Source organism: Parasteatoda tepidariorum, chromosome 2 (genome assembly GCF_043381705.1).
Source record: "Parasteatoda tepidariorum isolate YZ-2023 chromosome 2, CAS_Ptep_4.0, whole genome shotgun sequence".
NCBI classification, from domain to species: Eukaryota; Metazoa; Arthropoda; class Arachnida; order Araneae; family Theridiidae; genus Parasteatoda; species Parasteatoda tepidariorum.
This window is the reverse complement of record NC_092205.1, coordinates 103593780-103615512: the sequence shown is the minus strand read 5'-3', so window position 1 is coordinate 103615512 and position 21733 is coordinate 103593780. Positions and strand designations below refer to the sequence as shown.

The 21733-nt window shown below is 28.6% G+C and overlaps 1 protein-coding gene across 6 annotated transcripts in view; it reads left to right on the top strand.

Moving 5' to 3' along the window:
• LOC107443062 (ATP-citrate synthase) overlaps window positions 1-21733 on the top strand; it is an 87190-nt gene that overhangs the window by 17581 nt on the left and 47876 nt on the right. For 3 of the 6 annotated variants that reach the window (XM_043053237.2, XM_043053236.2, XM_043053234.2), the window contains exons 7-14: window positions 2860-2939; window positions 7943-8073; window positions 9738-9856; window positions 10744-10880; window positions 14122-14183; window positions 14648-14765; window positions 18158-18306; window positions 20105-20242. In XM_043053237.2, the coding sequence (XP_042909171.1) occupies window positions 2860-2939; window positions 7943-8073; window positions 9738-9856; window positions 10744-10880; window positions 14122-14183; window positions 14648-14765; window positions 18158-18306; window positions 20105-20242 (934 nt within the window). Of the gene's footprint in view, window positions 1-2859; window positions 2940-7942; window positions 8074-9737; window positions 9857-10743; window positions 10881-14121; window positions 14184-14446; window positions 14509-14647; window positions 14766-18157; window positions 18307-20104; window positions 20243-21733 lie in introns of all 6 variants that reach the window. The other 3 variants (XM_071178085.1, XM_043053235.2, XM_071178084.1) reach the window with 1 other exon arrangement.

The window sequence follows — 21733 nt, the reverse complement described above, 5'->3', positions numbered from 1 at the left end:
GGCACTTTCTGCTATATATATATATATAAATATATATATGTGTGTGTATGGTGAAACCTCCAGGAAAGACGACCTCTATTTAAGACCACTTTCTGGAGCTAATGAATATTTTCCATAATTCAGGAAAGACCATTGAATCCTCTCCCAACAACTAGGCAGACATCTGCAAAGTTCAAATAAGGAAACACGAAAAAATATCAAAACAAAAAAATTTAACAAAACAAATATGTAGATTAAAATGTATTTAAAATATATGTGTGAGGCTCTTATTTAGGGAGCTCTTTTTGAAGATAAAATATCGGATTTAAAAACTTTGGAGAAATCAATTGCAAAAACTTCCAAAAATTCAGTAGAATTATTGCCTTAAAAATAGATACTCAAATGCACGGTTCGAATTTTCTGCATTGTTTGAAATATACCAGGGTATTTGAAATTCACGTAAAAATTAACGTTAATAACTGCCGACAATGCAATCGAAACATTGCGTTGATTTACAATACTGTTGGCTTAAATTGAGCTCGTCAAAAAGTGTTTAACTACATGCATGATTCAAATATTTCATGTACATTTCTGTAGAAATGAAAACAGGGAGCATAGCATTTTTAAAAAGTGCTTATTATTGATTTTCGTTTTTTAAGGTGCTTTTTTTATTGGGTGTTTTTAAAAAGTGCTTAATTTTCCTACAAATTATGCAGAAAGATACAGTTTGCATTTTTCTATTCAACGGTTGGAAGCGTATGAAAGCGCCAATAATTTTACATGTTTGATGAAATATTTGCGGATCCGCTTGTGCGACTGCTGAGCTGGCTTCAGTGAGATTCTATCACTCTCGTGTGCATTTTGCAACATATTCTCAATTTCAGGTTTCAATTTCTACCCTCTGAAATGGAACCGAAACATCTCTCGATCTTTTTATGGTGGCTAATGTAATCAAGCAAAGAATAATTTAACAGAAACTATTTATTTTATCATGAAAAGTCTTTCACAACTATTTCACATTTTGTTAATGTATATAGTGATTAAAAATATTCTTTTCTTAAAAAGTACTTAAAAGGTTTTTGTTGAAAGATTTGGCTATGCACCCTGGAAAAGTATTTTCTTTGTTACAAGAAAAATCTTTCAGCAAGAACTGTGTAACGTTCTGTGACAATGTCGCTGCACTTCTGCCAGGGGGGTTTAAGGAAATGGGTGATTAAAAACTAGACTGATCTTCTCAAAGCATCTATCTAATTCCCATAGGGAGGAATCAGATTGCAGATTATGCTAAATCCATCATAATCACTGCCCGTATGCTGTGATGAATACTTAGAAGTCAGTCTTCCCAGACTCTCATCGATTGATGGTGTAATAGTGGCATCGATAAGCAGAATATTTTCCAGTCTTCTGCAACAAGACTTATTAATTTATGCAAATGTTCTGCAAGCATTTCACAGTGGAAAAAAGTCAACTTTACGTTAAAATACTATATTTTCATTTATTAAAATACTGGATCACACTCAGATACACTACATTATTTTTTAAACCAAGGCAAACATTCTTGATTTGTTACTTTTTCAATCACTTTTGACTTACAAAATTTTGTTAATGGCGATGATTATGATGAATTATTAATAAAATGCCTATGATATGAAGGTCCAAACATTAAAATAATCTTAATATTTTGAAGGGACAAGTGCCCTGATGGTGCACCATTTGCAAACACAAGCATTCGTTGATTTGTCGTTCCAACAACTTCTTCATCTCCATCGAAAGCATTTGGTCTTTTAGAAACAATTCTGTCAATCGTGGATCCCCACGATTCACAAATTGCTTCTGAAATGGGAATGGAAAATATTATAGTCATAAACTTTATGAAATTGGAAATCTCTGAATTTAAATTTTTTACGGCTTGCTTTTTTTTGGTGTTTCAAGTTGTGATACATTGCACAGATGACCAGTGTTTGGATGTTTCCATAGTTACAAAAGCCAATGGGAAGGTGTTCTATCTTTATCTATTCATTGTTAGAGAGAATGATGAATGAGGTAGGAGGAAATGTTCTGCAAGTTTATGAAGGGAAGCTTTTAAACCTTCAGGTCATTATGGTCTACAAAAGAATGTCTGAGATTAGGGTTGGGGATTGTTATGCAAGACTACTGGTGGCAGTTGGGCGGGGGAGGGAGGTTCGCAGGAAAGCGCTGTCACTTATTCAAGATTCAAATTGTTCTGAAGGACTTCATTTGTTCTGCGACATACGTCACAGTTTTATGCACTTTCTGCTTCTGGGCTTTAGGCTAAGTAGTGTATTCTTTGTGCTGATTTATTGTTATTGCCTGCTCTGCTATTACACCAAGCACTTTTAATCGTCATTAGAGATATATAAAAAGAAGTAAAATTTAAGCTAAAATTCAGAAATGCGTCAACTATTCGTTTTTTTTTCTTCACATTCATTAGAATTTGATGGAAAAAATGTGAGTTTACAATTATTTTTTATTTTTCATAAAGGTTTCACGTAATTAAATAGTCACAAGAAGCTGAAGCAGTTAGATATTACCTGATTCAAACCTTCCTTCACTTCAAAAATATGATATATACAATGTCTATTGTTTTTTTTTAAAAATTTGCATATTTTTAAAGTGAATGAAGTTTTACATCAGGTAATATCAAGTAATGTAATAATATTTTATAATTATCATAAAACCAACTTTCAAATGCTGTACTTTTTAACTGTTATAAATTAGCTAACTAGTGTGGAATAATGAATTAATGAGCTATGTAATTGTTTTATAAACATATACTGCCTTCAATATTAAAATAACCAAATTTAATAAATGTTTGATATAACAAAATCTGATGTATTCATTTTTATTATTTTTTTCCAGTTATGTTGCCGCCTTCATCTCTACTCTGTATGATGTGTATGTGGATTTATATTTCACTTACTTGGAAATTAATCCTTTAGGTAAGTTGTTTAAATGATTATTTAAAAGCCTAAAAATACATAAAATAGTCTTATATAGCATAACCCCAAGAATCCGTAATTTGAACATGGTGTGTGGCATTTTTAAAAAGTGCTTAAAGGTGCTTTTTTCATTGGGTGTTTTTAAAAAGTCCTTAATTTTTCCTTTTCAAAAATTAGATTTTTTTTGTTACCGTGTAGATTTTCACTCCTTATTATGCAAAGGCGTGGTTTTCACTTATTCTGTTCATGGTTTTTCTTAGTTCTATTGATTTTCCACAATCCGTTCCTTCGTACCTTCGACTTGCAACGTATGATAGCACCCCAATCATGTTACATGTTTGATGAAATACTTGGGAGTCCGGCTGTGCGTCTGCTGAGCTGGGTTCGGTGAGATTTTTGCACTCTCGTGTGTAACTCTGCTGCATTTTGCGAGATATTCTCAATTTCACACTTCATTTTCCACCCTCTGATGTTGAACCGAAAAATCTCTATATTTTTACAGTCTTTGAAAACTATTTTGCATTTTGTTAATGTATATAGTAGGACTGGGCGATACATCGAATCATCGGAAAACATCGATGTTGTGTAATCATTGCCGATCCGATGTTTAGGTTGGTGTCTTTTGCGTAGCATCGGAAATTCCGTTGTACGAGCGATAAGTACAATGTTTCCTGATGTATCTTAGTGCATCTGTTGATGTTAATGCTACTTTTTGCGTATTTCATCATATCTCGAGAACTTTTTACTCAAATTGAAAAATTTTAGCATAAAATTATGAAATTCGTTTATCCATAGATAATTTTATGCAAAAATGATTTTTAATTCATTTTTTTATTAGTAATAGTCGAAAAAAGTTTGAATTGTAAAGTATACAATTTTTTTTAAAGAATATAATTTCTTATTTTAAAATAAAAAAGTTAAAAGAAATTAGTTAAATAGTTTCTGAAAAATAAATTTCAAAAAATCTGACTTTTTAAAATCCGATTACTAAGTCAAAAGTAATTTTTTTTTTCATGCACTACACTCTATCCACAAATATTAAATATTAATTGCTAAAATATTCATGTTAAGATCAATTTATTACAATATAAAAGCTGAAAAATTGCACCAATTTCTTCTAATTTTATTTTCTAGAAAAATTATTTCTTAATGTAATAATTTTTTAATGTGTTTTTGTCTAAGATACCTAACCATAAGAATGTTGAAAATTAACAATAATTTTCGTTTGACCAAGGTTGAAATACTATTCTTTTTTTTTTTCACCCTTCTTAATTCATCCTTAAAGATAATTTACTCATTTTTTTCAAAGCTGCATGTAAAATTTTAATTAATTATTCATTTCACTACTTAACTATTTATTCATTACCCTCTTTCTTTAATTTAAAAACTTCCGATTTTTTTCAGCCGAATCTGAAGGTTCAAAAGATGTGTTGTGTTTAAATTGAAAAAGACAGTCTATTGAATTATTTTAATCCAAAAGAAGAAAATAATCAAAATAAAAATAATAAATAAAATAAAAAATAAAAAAATGAAAAAAAACCCATTGCAGAGTCATACATTTAATTTACCCCTATCTTTACGTTTTTAACTATTGATTATAGTTGTCTACATATACCTATAAAATGGTACTACATTGTATAAAATGCTATTACATTTTGGCAGATTTTCACTAAAATGGTATTACATTTTGGCAGATTTTCACTTTTTATAAATTTTATCTGAATATCCCTCTCTTGAAATCTTACTCTCTTTTTTCCCCAAACACACAAAGTTTAAATTCTAAAATTCTAATATACATATTTAAAATTTCAGTTTTATTCTTACTTTACAGTAGCATCAAATAAATAAAAGGCAAAGTTATGCAAGAATTCAAAATTTGGCAAAACCAAATGTGAAACAGTAACGTGACATCACGATGTATCGAAACATTGCGATGTTTGAGTGGAGAACACAGCCCAGTCCTAGTATATAGTGCTTAAAAATATTTTTTGAGTGCCTAAAAAGTACTTCAAAGGTTTTTGTTGAGAGATTTGACTATGCAACCTGTTGAGCAATTTATAAAAAGAAAAAAATTATCTAGATAAATTGAAATACGAAATGGAACTAGTCGCAGTTCATGCAAGTTAAAGAGTTATTGCTCAAACATGCAACTATCATATTGAAATAGTAGAATTTTAAAGAATTTATTCTAAATCAAATATGTTAAAAGGAATTGTTTGAATGCGTGTGTCGTAATAGTGTACAGTTAAAACAGTAAGATTTTAAAAAATTTCATAGCGATTACTGTTAAAAACAATTATCAACAAGACCACATAAATTTACGTCTTGAATTGAGGCCTGCTTTAAAAATGCATGACTTGAAATTGGGAATTTGTAATGTGGTATATTTGGATTTAAAAGACTTTATGGAAATTTCTTGTAAATAACTAACAGGAAAGGTGTTTAAAAAACCTTGTGAGTTTATATTGTAATTGAGTACCTAAAAAAATGGCTACTTAATAATATACGATTTGTAAATTGCATGCTGTAATAATGCCATTAAAAATATCAGGAATCTTAAAAACTGCTGAAATTCGACGTAATACTATCGAAAAAAGAATCACACGACTGAATGTACGATCATCAAAATGGCGTTATTTGAAATTAATGCTGTGAAATATCACATTAAAATACTGAAATTTTAAACACCATGTGAAAATTAGTAGAATAACTACCAAAAAGTGCTCAATAGTAGAGTCATATTAAAAAAGATAAAAGCCAGTTTGTTATGTACTGAGTAAATGATTTAAGCTAAAATTTTACTAATAGTCTGTGAAAAGTTCATTGTGTTACGTTGAGTTGAATTCTTTAATAAAATGTAAAAAAAAATTTTCTAAATATTTTCAAATTACGGTTTTGTATTTAAAAGAAAATTTTTCCAAGTGACCAAAAATAACACGAACAGAGTTTAACCGCTTCCCTGATTGTCCAGAGTTAACTTCGGTATGTATGTAATGCAAATATTTATCATCCCGAGATAACTCGGGTGGGTATAGCAGAATTCATTGATATGTTTCCATTTATCACGTTTCTATTCGACCGGAAGGAAAAATAAAATTATAATAATCTGCTTTGATTGGAAGTTTATCAATTTTTGTTTGGAAGTTTTGCTACTTGTGGGACTGCAGACGTGTTTTGTACAATTGCATATACAATGGTGGATGAATTTACATAGAAAGAAAGAGTAAAAAAATGGCTGTCGCGAGCGAAAGTAATGCAGATGATATTTCTGATTATGAAGATGTGAACATATACAAAGACTATTATTTAACTTTTTTTCATTTTCCCAAGATAAGTTGGGATAGTAAACTGATGGTAAATTTGATTTCTTATGTATGAAAAAATGAAAATGTCCACTTAGAACATGTGTATTATGTTTTGTTTTAGTTCTCTGTATTTATAAATGGAAGAAAAAAATGTGTTGATTTTTTGAATTTTTTTTCTTTAAAAAAATTAGTAAGGGAAATTGTTAATAAAATGTAAAAAAAAAAATTTCTAAATATTTTCAAATTGCAGTTATGTATTTAAAAGAAAATTTTTCCAAGTGACTAATAACTTAAACATAGTTTAAAATAAAATACTTTTACCTACTACCAAAGTTATAAATTTTTTGTAACTTTTTGAATCAAGGAGAGAAAAGATGAGATAGTTGTATTATCTTTTAGGCTACTCCAATATGCGAAGAAAAAGCAAAGGTGCAAGGTTTAAATGTGGCCACCTTATTCAGTGAACTTTAATCAAATTAATATTTTTATTTCATCCATTGTGTTAACATAGGTTTGTTGTGCTTATCCGTATGAAGCTTTGAAATCAGTTAGATTCTTTTTCTGAGAGATCAAATTTGTCAACTATTATAATTTATCAGATATCATGATTTTGTAGTCGAGATTACACTCTTTCTGTTAAGTATTAAAATAAGCGTTTTTGAGATTTTTCATTATAATCTTTTAATAATAAGTTTTTTCCTTAACTTTCAAAAATTATCAAATTTTGCTTCAATTCAAAATATTCAAAAAAAAAAAAAAAAAAAAATTTCAAAAACCAAAAAAAGAGGAAGAAAAATAATTAAGTATTACTTTTTTATTTAATTGTAAATTCATGCATATTTTTAATATTAGGTATATACCTATACAGAATTTAGTAGTGAAACCTCTTGAAATTGCTGCAGTTTGAATTTTGGTATTATTGTATTTCTGATTCCAGTTTTGGGTAGTTGACACTTCTGAAAAGTGTCAGTATGTGAGTTGATCCTTATGGCAGAAATTTTTTGACATGCTTACAGCTCTTCATTAAGATCAAAAGAGATTGTTTTATAGTGTTTGTAATGCCTTTTGTGTTTAGTTGTAAGTTGGTTGCAATATTTTACATAGCTGCCAACTCTGTAGGATTTTGCCAGTTTCTCCTGGTTTACTGGTTTAATTAAAATTCTCCTGGTTTTTGTACAGATTATTGCTTGCTTGCTAGAATATTGCAATAAATATTACTAATACATAATGAAGCAAACCTCATTTATAGAAATCAGTTCAATACTTTTTTCTAAAATGTTCAGTTTATTCAGAACTCTCTTTTTAAATTAATTGAAAAAAATCTTTTAACTATCTTTGATGAATTAAATGCCCATTAATATTCAAAGTTATGAGTAAACACAATACATAACATTTCAAGTATGTTTAATGTCAATCATAACTGGAAAATATTGTAATTTTTCTATTTTGATGACTATAAAAATCCGTAGAATTCCCCTATGTATAATATATTCAGTACATAATGCAACAATTATCATGAAATTTATATTATTTTGTAAAATCTTCTGGATTTTTTCTTATCTATGTTGGCAATGATTTTATGTAACCTTAAATAGTGTGTTCAATTTTTGCAATAAATATTGTGGAATCTACTATGCTGTGACATAGTTAGTTTGCACTGGTGAGAAAGTGAAACTAATGAAAACTGTTTCCTTTTAGTATTGAAGGAGGGAAAAGCATACATACTTGATTTGGCTGCTAAACTAGATGCTACTGCAGATTTCATTTGTAAATCAAAGTGGGGAGAATTTGAATTTCCACCTGCATTTGGCAGAGATGCTTATCCTGAGGTTAGAGCATTGATTATCTATAAAAGATTTGGTTACCTTAGCTTTTTTTTAATTATAATTTATACTTTGATTTAAATCTAATATTACTTATGTTTTATACACTCAAACCCTGCTATTGCGAACCTTCTAGGGACCGAAATTTCGGTTCACTATAACCGGGACTTCACTCTATCCGTACCGCAAACAATTTTAACTAATTTTTCTGAATTGCTTCCTTCTATTACACATTATTTAAATAAATGACTAATAAAAAGAAATACAAAAATGATTAAAAAACAATATGAAGTAACAAAAATGTTTTAACTTTTATTTTTTCTTACTCTCTGTCTTTCGAACAAAAGATTTAGGGATGGGAAACTGAGATAGAAGAAGCAAACAAAAAGAAAATGCTTATGGCTACATTCCTCTCAATAGATGGTTTTAAAAATCAGTATTTGTATTTCATGTAAAATTTTCTAAATTATCAAAAAGCGAAGAAATAAAAATCAGTCGAAGACAGAAAAAAAGTTCATAATATCCAATTTCCTTTCTTCTTTTGATTCACTGTGCCCACAAAAAATAATATTATATGTGTACAACAAGGCACCGGAGCAAAAATTTTGTTCACTATATCCGGGAGTTCGCTATAGCGGGGTTTGTCTGTATTATATATAGAAATTGGCTTAGTTCATTAAGAATTGTAATTTTAAAAGATAGCATACATGTCTCTCATCTTTACCCGCTATTTTTTCCTATTGCATGTTTTTCTGAAGCCTCTAGTAATCTAGAGCTACCTAAAGGTAATTAATTTTTTAATCCAACAAAATTTAAGTTATTTCCTAAGTTGAGTATTTTCTAATATTAATTTCATAAGTACTTGTTATTCATTTGAATTGTAAGGATATCAAATAATCTTCTATTACGTCTTTTAAATTTACATTTTATTGTTTATTTGGAGGGCTTGTGATTATTTAGGGCTAAACCACATTTTTTCCAAAGGAGATATTTTTACACCAAACTGTCCCTTAATATGTTTTTCAGATAATTGATAAAAGCTCAACAAACATGGAAATTAAGGTGTTTTCTACCTAAAATTTTCGAAATTATAATGTAAAATTTGATTTCCTCCTTTAATATTTTTATACATCTTTTGAAAATTTACTTTATTTGAATTAGTTTGAGTTAACTGAAGCAAAGATTACCACTCCACAGGGAGAACAAAGAAAACTGGAAAATACAAGGAATTTAAAAATTACCTAAAATAACAGGGAAAATGCAGGGAATTTTGATTTTTTTCTTTGCAAACTAGGAAAATACAGGAAATTTTGTTTCTGATTTTTGTCTTTTAAAAAATGGTGACCGCTCGAAGCTTAATCTATGGAATATTTAACCATATTTCAGCTATATTAAACTATTTCATTTACTGTAGCATTATTTAATGTATGTTCAGCTGTTTTTCAAGCAATTAAAACTAATAAATGTAGTTGGCCCACTATTGCTCACGCAAGAGCTCAGTAATTGTTGTTTCCTCTTAATATATTGTGTATAATATGTGCAGGGAAAACACAGGGAAATTTTTTTTTTCAAATTTGAGTGGCAGCCCTGTATGATTTTATTTAGTTTTAAGTGATTTTCCATTTTCTACTATTCAATAACTGCTATATAAATGAATATTTAAATTTTAGGAAGCATATATTGCGGACCTGGATGCAAAAAGTGGAGCTTCTCTTAAACTTACTATTCTTAATAAATCTGGCAGGATATGGACCATGGTAGCTGGTGGGGGAGCTTCTGTTATTTATAGGTACCTTTTTAAATGTTATCCTTCTTTTACAAATTCTGATTGAATAAGATATCTTTTTTTTTTTTAAAAAAAATCAGTATAGCTTGTATAATTCCAAATTATTAAAACAATTCTGCCAAATTATGATTTATTTATTTTTTTGATTTTTTTGTTTCTTTTCATAACTACCCAACATTTTGCTAGACTTTATTGAATTATCTGCAGTTTATTGGTGGAATTTATTCTTGAGCATAAATCTTAAAAATATTCTGTTCATAGCTGCCAACTCTACTGGATTTTCCAATAAACTACTGAATTTTGCTAGTTTCTCCTGGTCTACTGATTTAATAAAAATTCCCCTGGTTTTTGTACTTTTTAGAAAATTCCCTAATTGAGTAAGTTTCCTTAAAAGATCCCTATTGAAATAAAATTTTGGTACATATTATTGCTTGCTTGAATATTTAAATAAGTGTCACTAATACATAGTGAAGCCAGCCTCATTTATGAAATTCAGTTAACTATCTATTAAGTTAACTATCTATTAACTTAACTATCTATTAAGTATAAAGCCCTATTACAATTCAAAATTATGAATAACATTTCAAGTTGAATAAACATGATACATAACATTCAATGTGAAATCATAACTGGAAAATATTGCAGTTTTTCTATTTCGATGACTATAAAAATCCCTAAAACTCCCTATGTGTATTTTGCAATAATTATCATGAAATTTATATTTCGCAAAATCTACTGGATTTTTTCCTATCCGTGTTGGCAGCTATGTCTGTTTTCTGGAAAAAAATTTAAATCCGTAATCAAATTTTTTTTTTTTATCACCTTGCTTGATTTGGCTTTAAATATCTTACACATCCTGAAATATATTTTTTATTTGTGACCCTTTCTAGTGATACAATCTGTGAACTGGGAGGTGCTTCTGAGCTGGCAAACTATGGGGAGTATTCTGGTGCTCCCACTGAAATGCAAACTTACGAGTATGCAAAGACGATTTTAGGCCTCATGACTCAAGAAAGGCACCCAGATGGTGAATCTTTGTTTGTTTACTATTACATTTTCTTTATAAATATAGTTTCCAATGTTTGTTATTACTTGTACTTGTTTGATATTCTGATTATTACTTACAATTTTTACTATAAACGTAATATTGAAACAGTGTTTTCATTACAGAAAAAAAATGGGAGAGAATTTCTCACCCTTTCTCAAAAATTGGGTGAGATTTTAAAAAGTTAAGTGAGATTTTTAAAAATTAAAAAAACACAAATAGACTTGGAAAAAAAATATTTCTTTAATTATAATACGTTTTTAACATCTAACTTCTAAACAATTGAATATTTTTGCTGCATCATCATATGGAAAATGTTCTACATCTACTTTTTCTTCAGCCGTTCTCATTAGGTTGCTCAAATGCTCATCAGTCAATGTGTTACGATATTTTGTTTTAATTCGGTTTTGGGTGCTAAATGACCTTGCAACAGATGCTTAACTATTTGGAATCACTAATTAAATTTGTAGCATTGTGCACACACTTTCCTATCCTCTACATGTGCCAGCATAGGCTTTTCAATTATTTCTGTTATAGAATAGTGAAGTTTGTTAAAGTTATTTCAATGTTCATACTTCTTGTTAGGTCTTCCAGCATACCTTTCACAGACTTCAACTTTTACAAATTGCTGTAAATTGTCGATGAGGGAGTTTGGTAAATCATTAACAGCTAACTTTAAACAACTTATTATAAAGGACTTTTTTTTCCTCAACACTTGTCGTAGCTGTTTTCATGTCTTTTTCAAAATGGTGGAATTTTTTCCAAAATTCGAGAGATTCACGCATTTTAAAATTGATTAATAGAGTGCGCGAGCATTAATAATTTTTTAATGCGAGAAAAGAAAAAAATATACTAGATTCTCGTGCTCTTGCGCTGTAGTGAAAACACTGTGAAATGATTTTAAGAGGCCATTAATCATGAAGGGTGTAGATTAGAGGTCTGACCTGCTTTGACCGAGCCTGACACTGACTCAAAATCGATAGCTAAATGAAGTGTTTGGACTGATGCTGATTATTAAGTTTATATTTATTTTCTATTTTCTTGATGCGTTCAAATTAAATGAATATGAAAAAGTTAGTTCATTTATTAAATGTAGAAATTGATTGAGTGTAAAAATTTAAGAACTAATATATTTTATATAGCTTTTCTCATGGACAGCTTCATATTTTTGCCAATTTTGGCCTTCAGCTGTCATATATTATTTAGAATTTAGATGCAAAAACGTTATATTGATTTTGTGAAACAAAATGTGAACTGCTAGGTAATCTTTAATGTGGTCAGAATTTAGAAATGTTAATTATCATTAATTTTACGAATTATCTGATGATTATTTACCTACTTATCAGTATTTTTTGTAACATGGCATTCATTGACTTGTGAAATAGTGCATTTTCGAGATAGAAGGGATGTAGAATTTTGACTTTTACGATTATTATGTTGGTAATAATGAAGCTTCAAAAATTAGTTTTCAACTTTAACATTTTATGTGTTAAGGAGAGGAGCTCAGTATGGACATAGGGCTAATGTATCATGGTCTTACTTAACTCGAAAATTCTTTTGTCCGATGGGCAAAATTGTGTTACAGTTAGACAAAATACTTGATTGTTACAATGCAAATTAAAATAACAAGGTTTTTACAAGACAAATAAACAACATCATAACTTTTCCTTTAACGACAACTTAAAGACTATCATTTTTAGCAGTAGTAGATATTTTAATATGAATGAATATGCACATTATATATTTGAATTGTAAATTTTATTATTAACGGATAGTCAGCATGAAAAAAAATAAATGATCAGACATAGACTGTATTAGGATTCTCGTAGTTCTTAAAAGAATTTCCTTCTCCAAAGCACTACTTGGTAAGTTCAGATAAGTTTCTTTACAAAATAATCATAGTGGGGGTAAAAATATTAAATGATCTCCTATTTATTACCACTATTAGATTTTTCTAAGACCTCGTTAAGCTTTCTATGATAAGAATGTCGGTTAGCTACTAACCCATTTGATTATTTTTTTTTGCTACAATTTTATTATTAACTTCAAATTTTTTTTTGTAAAAAAGCAAATTTAGAGGCAAAAATAAATGCTTCAACACATTTGCTGAGTTTTTTATTGATTTTTCTTGCAGCAGTTTAAATGGTTATCTCAGCTGACATTTAATATTGATTTGTTAAACTTTGTTATAAGAAACAAAATGGTTTTGTTGAAAGAATATTTTTTCTGTTAAGTAAATATAAACAGTACATTTCTAATATGATCACTCGTCAAAGTAAAAGTTATTTTTGCAGAATTGTAATTTAGTTCTGTTATTAAATATAAATTAATATATACAAACTTGAAGATTCCTACAATATTTAAATGGGTTGTAAAACTACAATTAAGATAAGTAAAGTTAGTTTTATTTTCACTACTCTATTATGAGGTCTTACATGTTTGTTTAAATAATAACAAATTGTTTATAAGATGTGGTGGTTAAAATCATTGTAAATCAATTTTATTAAATCAAATGATTATTAGCAAAACATTTTTGCAACAACTCATTGAATTAAAAAAAAGAAAATCACCAGCTAAATTTGTTCAAAAAGTTCAAAGTCTTATAAATTATTTTCAAAATAATATTACAAGATTACAAAATAATATTAATAAGCTAATAGCTTACTAATATTATTTTGTAATATTGTAGCTTGTAATTATAAGTTTGTAGTAAGTTTGTAATAATTATCAAATTAATAAAAATTATCCAATGTAGTCTCCCTATACTCTCATATTTAGCTATTGGGGCTCTATAGGAGAAATAAAATTCGTATTTGCTACGTGCATGCTTTATATTTTGTTGTTTGAATGGAAGCTAATTTTGGAAAGTACTCGATATTGTAAATTAAGGATTTAATAATTTTTGCAATTATTGTAACAATAATATTATACTTTTAGACTAACCACCATTTGTTTATTAGATTTTAAGTTAATATTTTAAAAATTTGGTATTCTGACCACAGTTAGATTAATTGAATGTGTTACTAATTACATTTGGATAAAAACTAAACTAATGGCAATTAAGTGTATGATTTTTTTCCTTTTATGTTATATTCTTTTGTTATTTTTTATTGATCTAGTCTATACATAAAGTTATGTGAAATTTATTTCTGCATTTCGTCAACTTGCATTTCGTCAATTCATTCAACTTGTATAATATCTGTTATTTTACTTTGAATTCCAGGAAAGCTTTTACTTATCGGGGGAGGTATTGCAAATTTTACAAATGTTGCTGCAACATTTAAGGTGAAATTTTGTTTATATTTTTAATCTTAGTTCTTATTTACTTTTATTATCATAACTTTGTTTTTAGATTAGTTAATTCTATTTCATATATNATAAAAACTAAACTAATGGGAATTAAATGTATGATTTTTTTCCTTTTATGTTATATTCTTTTGTTATTTTTTATTGATCTAGTATATACATAAAGTTATGTGAAATTTATTTCTGCATTTTGTCAATTCATTCAACTTGTATAATATCTGTTATTTTACTTTGAATTCCAGGAAAGCTTTTACTTATTGGGGGAGGTATTGCAAATTTTACAAATGTTGCTGCAACATTTAAGGTGAAATTTTGTTTATATTTTTAATCTTAGTTCTTATTTACTTTTATTATCATAACTTTGTTTTTAGATTAGTTAATTCTATTTCATATATGTTAGGTTTTCAAAATTGTATATGCATAATTTTGTTTTGCAATTCTAGGGTATTGTAAAAGCTCTTCTAGAATTTCAAACTAAGCTAATTGATCACAATGTGTCCATTTATGTAAGGCGAGCTGGCCCGAATTACCAAGAAGGATTGAGGGTGATGCGGGAAGTCGGTATGTATAATTTGTGTGGCTAAATATGAGTAAAAAATTATCTGTAATTTTGACATAACTTTTACACTGAATTCTATCTTAGCTTTTTTTATTGCTATGAAATCCTTCATCGTTTTGATCCTTTAATTCATTAGCAATGGAGTTCTGTTCTATTTCAGAGACATGGGTGTGTAGCATTTTTGAAAAGTGCTTAAAGGTGCTTATTTTTGATTTTAGTTTTTTAAAAGTACTTCTTTTATTGAGTGCTTTTAAAGAGTGATTAATTTTCCCTTTTTAAAAATGGGATTTTTTTTTTTACCATGTCGATTTTTGTCACGTATTATTCAAAAGTGAGCTTTTCACATTGTGCCATTAGACTTTTTCACAATTCATTGCTATGTGTATAGACCTCAAAAATATAATTTAGTGCTTAAAGAGTACTTAAAAGTAGTTTATTTTTTGTTGAAAGATTTGGCTACACACTCTGAGAGAGATTCAAAGGTTTGAGTACTACAAGTCCATATTTCATGAAATTTTATCATATGTCATGGTTATTTTCAAAATTCTTGATTCACACTTCTCCCATTTTACTAGATGAGTACCTGCAACCAGAAGAATGTGGTTATTGCTCCTCAACTCCCAATAAAGCTGTAACAGAAAAATAGCATAATTGGAATTAAACTTTCATATTACAATATAACAATTAAAAAAGGGATGATACATATTAGTTTATGTATTATGTCAAAACAGTTGTGCCAAAAATGTAGATAGTTTTTTACACACGTTTATATTTACAGGGCTGCCAATTATTCTGTCATTTCTGTGTATTTTGATATTGTCAGAGATTATTATGCTCTGGAAAAAATTTGGATTTTTCGCTAACCTCCATCCGGAAATTTCCGGAAAGACGAGGTCCAGAAGTTTCTAGTAATCATGGATCACATTTATGTGTAAAAATTCTTGCTCATTTTATTTAAAAATATTAGAACTGGAATTTATATTTGGCATCTCCAGGGCTGATTGTGCTCCGGAAAAAATCTGGATTTTTCGCTTACAGTGATCCGGAAGTTTCCGGAGATCAAAGGTCCAGACGTTTCAAAAAATCATTGATCACAGAAGTTTCCAGAAATCACATTTTTAAAGGTAGAACTTAAAAACACAGTTTATTTTATTTGTTTGTAAGGGAGAGCCAGAGAGATACTTTATAAGCTTATATTCATGATTAATATTCATTTTTTATCAGTAAATAGTTGTTATAATCATAAACTCAAGAAAGAAAGACATATTTGTAAATTTTAATTACTTCTCCAGGTCATCATAGGTATGTGTAAATGGTATTGGTATGTTTAAAATTTTAAATATATTTTAAGTAAACTAAGAGTTATTGAGAAAAAAGGAAAAAAAAAATCTTGTTGTTGAAATTTTCCGGAATTTTGACTTGGGCTCACAATCACCCCTGCATCTCGTTCATTTGTAAATATTTTTTCTTGTAGAATATTAAATGTGATTAGACTCATATATAACTATTAATTTAAGTTATTCTGCATATATTTTATTGATAATTTTACAGGGTTGCCACTCTTCAGGGAGAACACGGAAAACCTGGAAAATACAGGGAATTTAAAAATCACCTAAAATAACAGGGAAAATGCAGGGAATTTTGATTTTTTCTTTACAAACTGGGAAAATACAGGGAATTTTGTTTTTACTTTTGTCTTTTAAAAAATGGTGACCACTCAAAGCCTAATCTATGGGATATTTAACCATGATATTTCAGCTATAATAAACTATTTCATTTACTATAGCATTATTTAAGTATGTTCAGCTGTTTTTCCAGCAATTAAAACTAATAAATATAGTTAGCCCAATATAGCTCACACAAGAGTGCAGTAATTGTTGTTTCTTCTTAACATATTGTGTATAATATGTACAGGGAAAACACAGGGAACTTTTTCTCCAGATTTGAGTGGCAACCCTGTTTTATGTTGTAAAAATATCAGTGATTTAAATTTATGAAGACATTAATTTTTTGAAATGCGCCATTAATGATTTTATTCATGAAATTTTCAGGATTTTTTAGTTGGGCTCTGTACTGTTGATAGCTTTTGAAACCAAGTAAAGTCTAATTTGCCCATTTTTAATTATCTTCACATTTTTTTTTTCCTTTTTGCAATTAGGATAAAAATTTCCCTTGTTTTCATTGTTTGCAAAATTGTTTATTTGCTTGATAATGCAATTTGATGCATTGTTTTTGATATTATTCTCCAGTTTTTAATAACTAAGCAATATGGAAACCTATTTTTCGAAACATACATATTAATGATGTTTTAAGTAAATGTTTCATTTTATTATTATAATAAAAAATAGTCTCCATTGCTGAAGCAATGGGAAAGCTTCAATGCGTTTGGCATTCATTTATTTTTATTGAGTAAAATGTTGATTTCATTTTATATTTCATTGCCTCACTCAAAATCAAAAGTTATATCACTTTCATATAAAACTTTGATCACCACAGCAAGTTCCAACTGCATCTTTTGAATGTAATGAGCTCTACTTTTTAAATTTGACAAAAGTAGAATTTTGTATTTTTTAGTCTTTTTTAAATTGTTTATTTTTCTTCTGAGTTTTGGGACATGATAGTGTAGCGTATCTACCACTACAGAAATATAATTCCAATTCACTAGTATATAAGAAATGTTAACTTGATTTTATGTTGGGGTATCTTTTCATAGAAGGTTGATATTCCTACCTTTCCCCACAATAGTATTTCTACAGTGAAACTTCTAAGAGAGACTGCTTTTGAGTGACCATCTTTTTCAATGATTATTTTTTTTTTTAATGCTTTCATTTTTATCCTATCAACGTAAAGTCCCCTAGGAGAGACTAGGTAAACCTCTGCTAGTGTCCAAGTATCAACCTTCCTATTAAAATTTTTCTTTTCTTTGCAAAGTAAAAAAAATAAAATATGTTACAAATGAAAAGGAAAATATTTGGTTTACTTTTTCTTTTCTTCACCATGACTTATAATGGGTGAAAAAGAGGAAAATTTGTTGGAAAATAATTTTAAACTGAAATTGTTTTATACTATAATTTTTTTTTTTTTACAATTTAAATCAGTTAATGCAAAACAACTCATGTATTATGTAGCAATTAATATGTAATATCACAGACAGTGTCTATCCTAGTTTTTTTTTATGAAAACAATGTGCAGCTTCTAATTTAAATTCATTTTTGAGTCAATTGTTTTGTAAAATGCTGAAAATTCTAGAAGTAACGACATCTCTTAACGACTGATTTCTTGCCTGCCGGAAAATTTCACTGTTTAATTATTTTGGTGATCCAAATCATAGGTGCTATAGAGTGATGTAAAAAATAATGTTGAAAATAATTTATTTATGAGAAATGTTTAATAGGTGGAACACTAGGCGTACCTATCCACGTGTTTGGACCAGAAACGCACATGACTGCTATTGTAGCTATGGCTATGGGAAAAAAGTCTCTACCATCATTGCCTGAACCAGCTCTGACCACTGCCAATTTTCTGTTACCTGGGGGCATGCAGGTAATTCTTTTGTCCTGTCTATAATTAATATGAGCGTTTTTCTCTTCTAGTTTTTTCCTGCCTGATTATTATTTACCTCTTTCATGTTTAATAAGCTTCTAATTGTTCTGATTTTTTTCTACCAATAATTAAAATTTAGTTCTTCAGATTTCTTGAATTATGAATAAACATGATTCGCATTAAAGTGCTTAACTATTTATTTAAATTACTCTATGAATCATGATTCACATGAAAGTGATTAGCAAATCACATTCATGTTAACTTGTTTTATAGATCACATTGTAATTCATATTAAAGTAATTTCTCAAACACACATTGCAAATGTGATCTCCGAACAAATTTAAGTTATCTCCAAATCTTGTATCGCAATTCTCATTCGAGTGGATTACAAATCACACATTGAGAATCTTATTAAAAGTATTTAAGAATTATGGATTGTTACTTCCATAAGAGAGATTTAAGAATCACGATTCTCATTAAAATGATTTATGAATTACTTATTGTTATTTTCAAAGAAGTGCTTATAGTATCAGAAATTACGATCTGCATTTTAGTGATTACCAATATATGCATCGCTATTTGCATGAAAATTATTAACAAATCGTGTTTCGTATTAAATGTGGTTCACGAATCCTCCAACAGGATTCACATTAAAGTCATTTATGTATCACTCATCCCGATTTAAGACTTGTTAGTTCGTGCATTTTGAAAATATACTTCATAGTTCAATTTCAATTTGCAAATCGCGATACACGATTTACGTGATCTCCGAGTCTAATTTCAAGTTTCATATAATTTTGATTCACTCATAGCATATCATGAATCATATACATGCAACTTAAAAATTATTCATAGGGAACATTATTATTCTAAGGTAACCAAATCTGTATTTTATTCTTAAAATTGAAACAGATATGCTAAATTAATGTATCTTGACATTTTATCTATTAATGTACATTTTCTATAACCTCAAATTTGATTTAACAAATTAAAACGAAGATTCTTTGTATTTCAATAACTGCAGTTCCATAATAAATTCTATCAGTTCTTTACTATGTTTGTTTTATGTGATATTTTTTAATTCTACCTTGCTTCAGTTATTTCATGAAAAGTTTTACTGTCTAATGTTAGTTTATAAAAGTTGACAAGCATACAATGTCAGTTGGAAATTTTTTTATGGTCTTCAAAGTTATTTAAAACAGATATAATATAGATATACTACTTGTAACTATCAACCATTAATGATATATATATATATATATAATCTAATAGCTATTAGACATTTGCATTGGTAGTTGTTGGCTACACATAATAAACAATCTATTAAACGATTCTATTAAACGAAATCTATTAAACGATAAATCTTGTTAAACAATTTAAACTTGATTAATTTAATGAATACGTTTTTTTTGTTAACTAAGCATTGTGCTTTAAAAATACCCTATTTCTGCTTCTATGTCATTATAAAATCTGGTTGACATGTATTTTAACACACCCAATAGGATCTTGAAAAATTTGATTTTAGGTCCTTGAAAAACATTGATAAATCCTTGAATTTAAAAAAAAGAAAATTGAGTGGGAACCCTGCTGTAGTATATCTACCACCAAAAAATATGATTCTAATTCCCTAGTATACTAATTCCTAGTATAGTATTCCCTAGTGTACAACATGTTAACTCGATTCTATGTTGGAGGTACCTTTTCATAGATGAAGGTTGTCATTGTCGATTTCTACTCTCCCCACAGGCTGTTTGACTATTGTTTGAATATGTTTTTATGTGCTCTCATTCTTTTTAAGCATTCTGCCCCACCATCAAAATTGCCCAGGACGGATTCTGGTAATGGTCTTTCTTCGACTTCAATGGACTATTCTAGGCAGTCATCAATATCCTCTACCAATGGTAGCATCACTTCATCAAAAACATTGTTTTCTCAGGTAAAATTTATTATTCAATGTGGAAAGTGTTCCTTTAGCAGTAAAGATTTAAAAACTACCATCTTTAAAAAGTATGCCCTATCTTAAACAGTAAAAGCTCGATATAACAAGTACGGAATATTATAAATTTTCAAGTCACCCTCAAAAAGTTAATTTTAATGTTTATAACAAGCTGGAAACTTCTTCTACTATTCATATAGCCACTTTATTTCTTGCAAAATTTTGTTACGATTTGGAAATTTGTTCAAACATTCCTGTCTCTCATAAAACTATGTAATTCAGTTTATAGGTAAAAGCAGTCTAATGTATTTTAAATTGAAATAGATATTCAAAACAAAAGGGTTAAATATTTTATTTTTTAGTTTTTTTCTACTGACAGGGCGTGTAGCGTTTTTAAAAAGTGCTTATTTTTGATTTTAGTTTTTTAAGAGCCCTCAAAGGTGATTTTTTTCATTGGGTGTTTTTGAAAAGTACTTAATTTTCGCATTTCCAAAATGTGATATTTTTCCTTCACCGTGTTAATTTTTTCCTCGAATTATGCAGAAAGACTTTGTTCACATTGTTCTGTTCAGTTTTCACTATTCATTCAACCCCAATTTATTTGTGTGTACCATAGATCTGTAGCTACGTGTTTGATTAAATACTTGTGGGTCCGCATTTGTGTTTATAGAGCTGGATTCAGTGGGGAGGATTCTTACCCTCTCATCTGCAACTATGCTGCAATTTGCAAGAGATTTTCAATTTCAGACTTCATTTTCGGTCCTTTGCAATCTAGTCGAAAAATCTCTCGAATTTTCCTGATTATGGGGATTAACTAAACATTGCCAAATCCCCCCCTAATAACATTAAAATTTTCTATTTCTCTTGCTAATTTCATCCTTGTTTAAAGCCATTACTGGCAAGCAAAGGGCCTTCTCGGAATATTTTATTTATAGATCAGTACCATAATCTTTGACTTGGGGATCATTCACTTATTGAGTATTTTCATATAGGTCCACAGAGCAGTCAAGAATCCCTCTTCATTACCTCAAAATTTCCATCTTCATTTTATTTATGAGGAATTAATTGAGAATATTAAGCGTAATATTTTTACCTCTGAGACCACCTGCTAATTGCATAAAATTTTGTAAACTCCTTATATTGTACAAATTTTTTTTTACTTATTACTTTTTATTTACTATTGTATTATTACTATTAAAATTTTCCGTACTCTTAAATTGTTTTATGGGGTAACTCAATATTTAGAGGCAAGATTTTAACATGGCACGTAGGGTTTTTAAAAAGTGCTTATTTTCAATTTTTGTTTTTTAAAAGCTTGAAATAATTTTGCATTTTGTTAATGTATATAGTGCTTAAACGTATTTTTTTGAGTGTTTAAAAAGTATTTAAAAGTTGCTTATTTTTTGTTGCAAGATTTGGCTATGCACCCTGTTTAAAAAAGTATGTACTGAGGGAACTTTCAATATTTTAAATACAGCAAAAAATCTTATG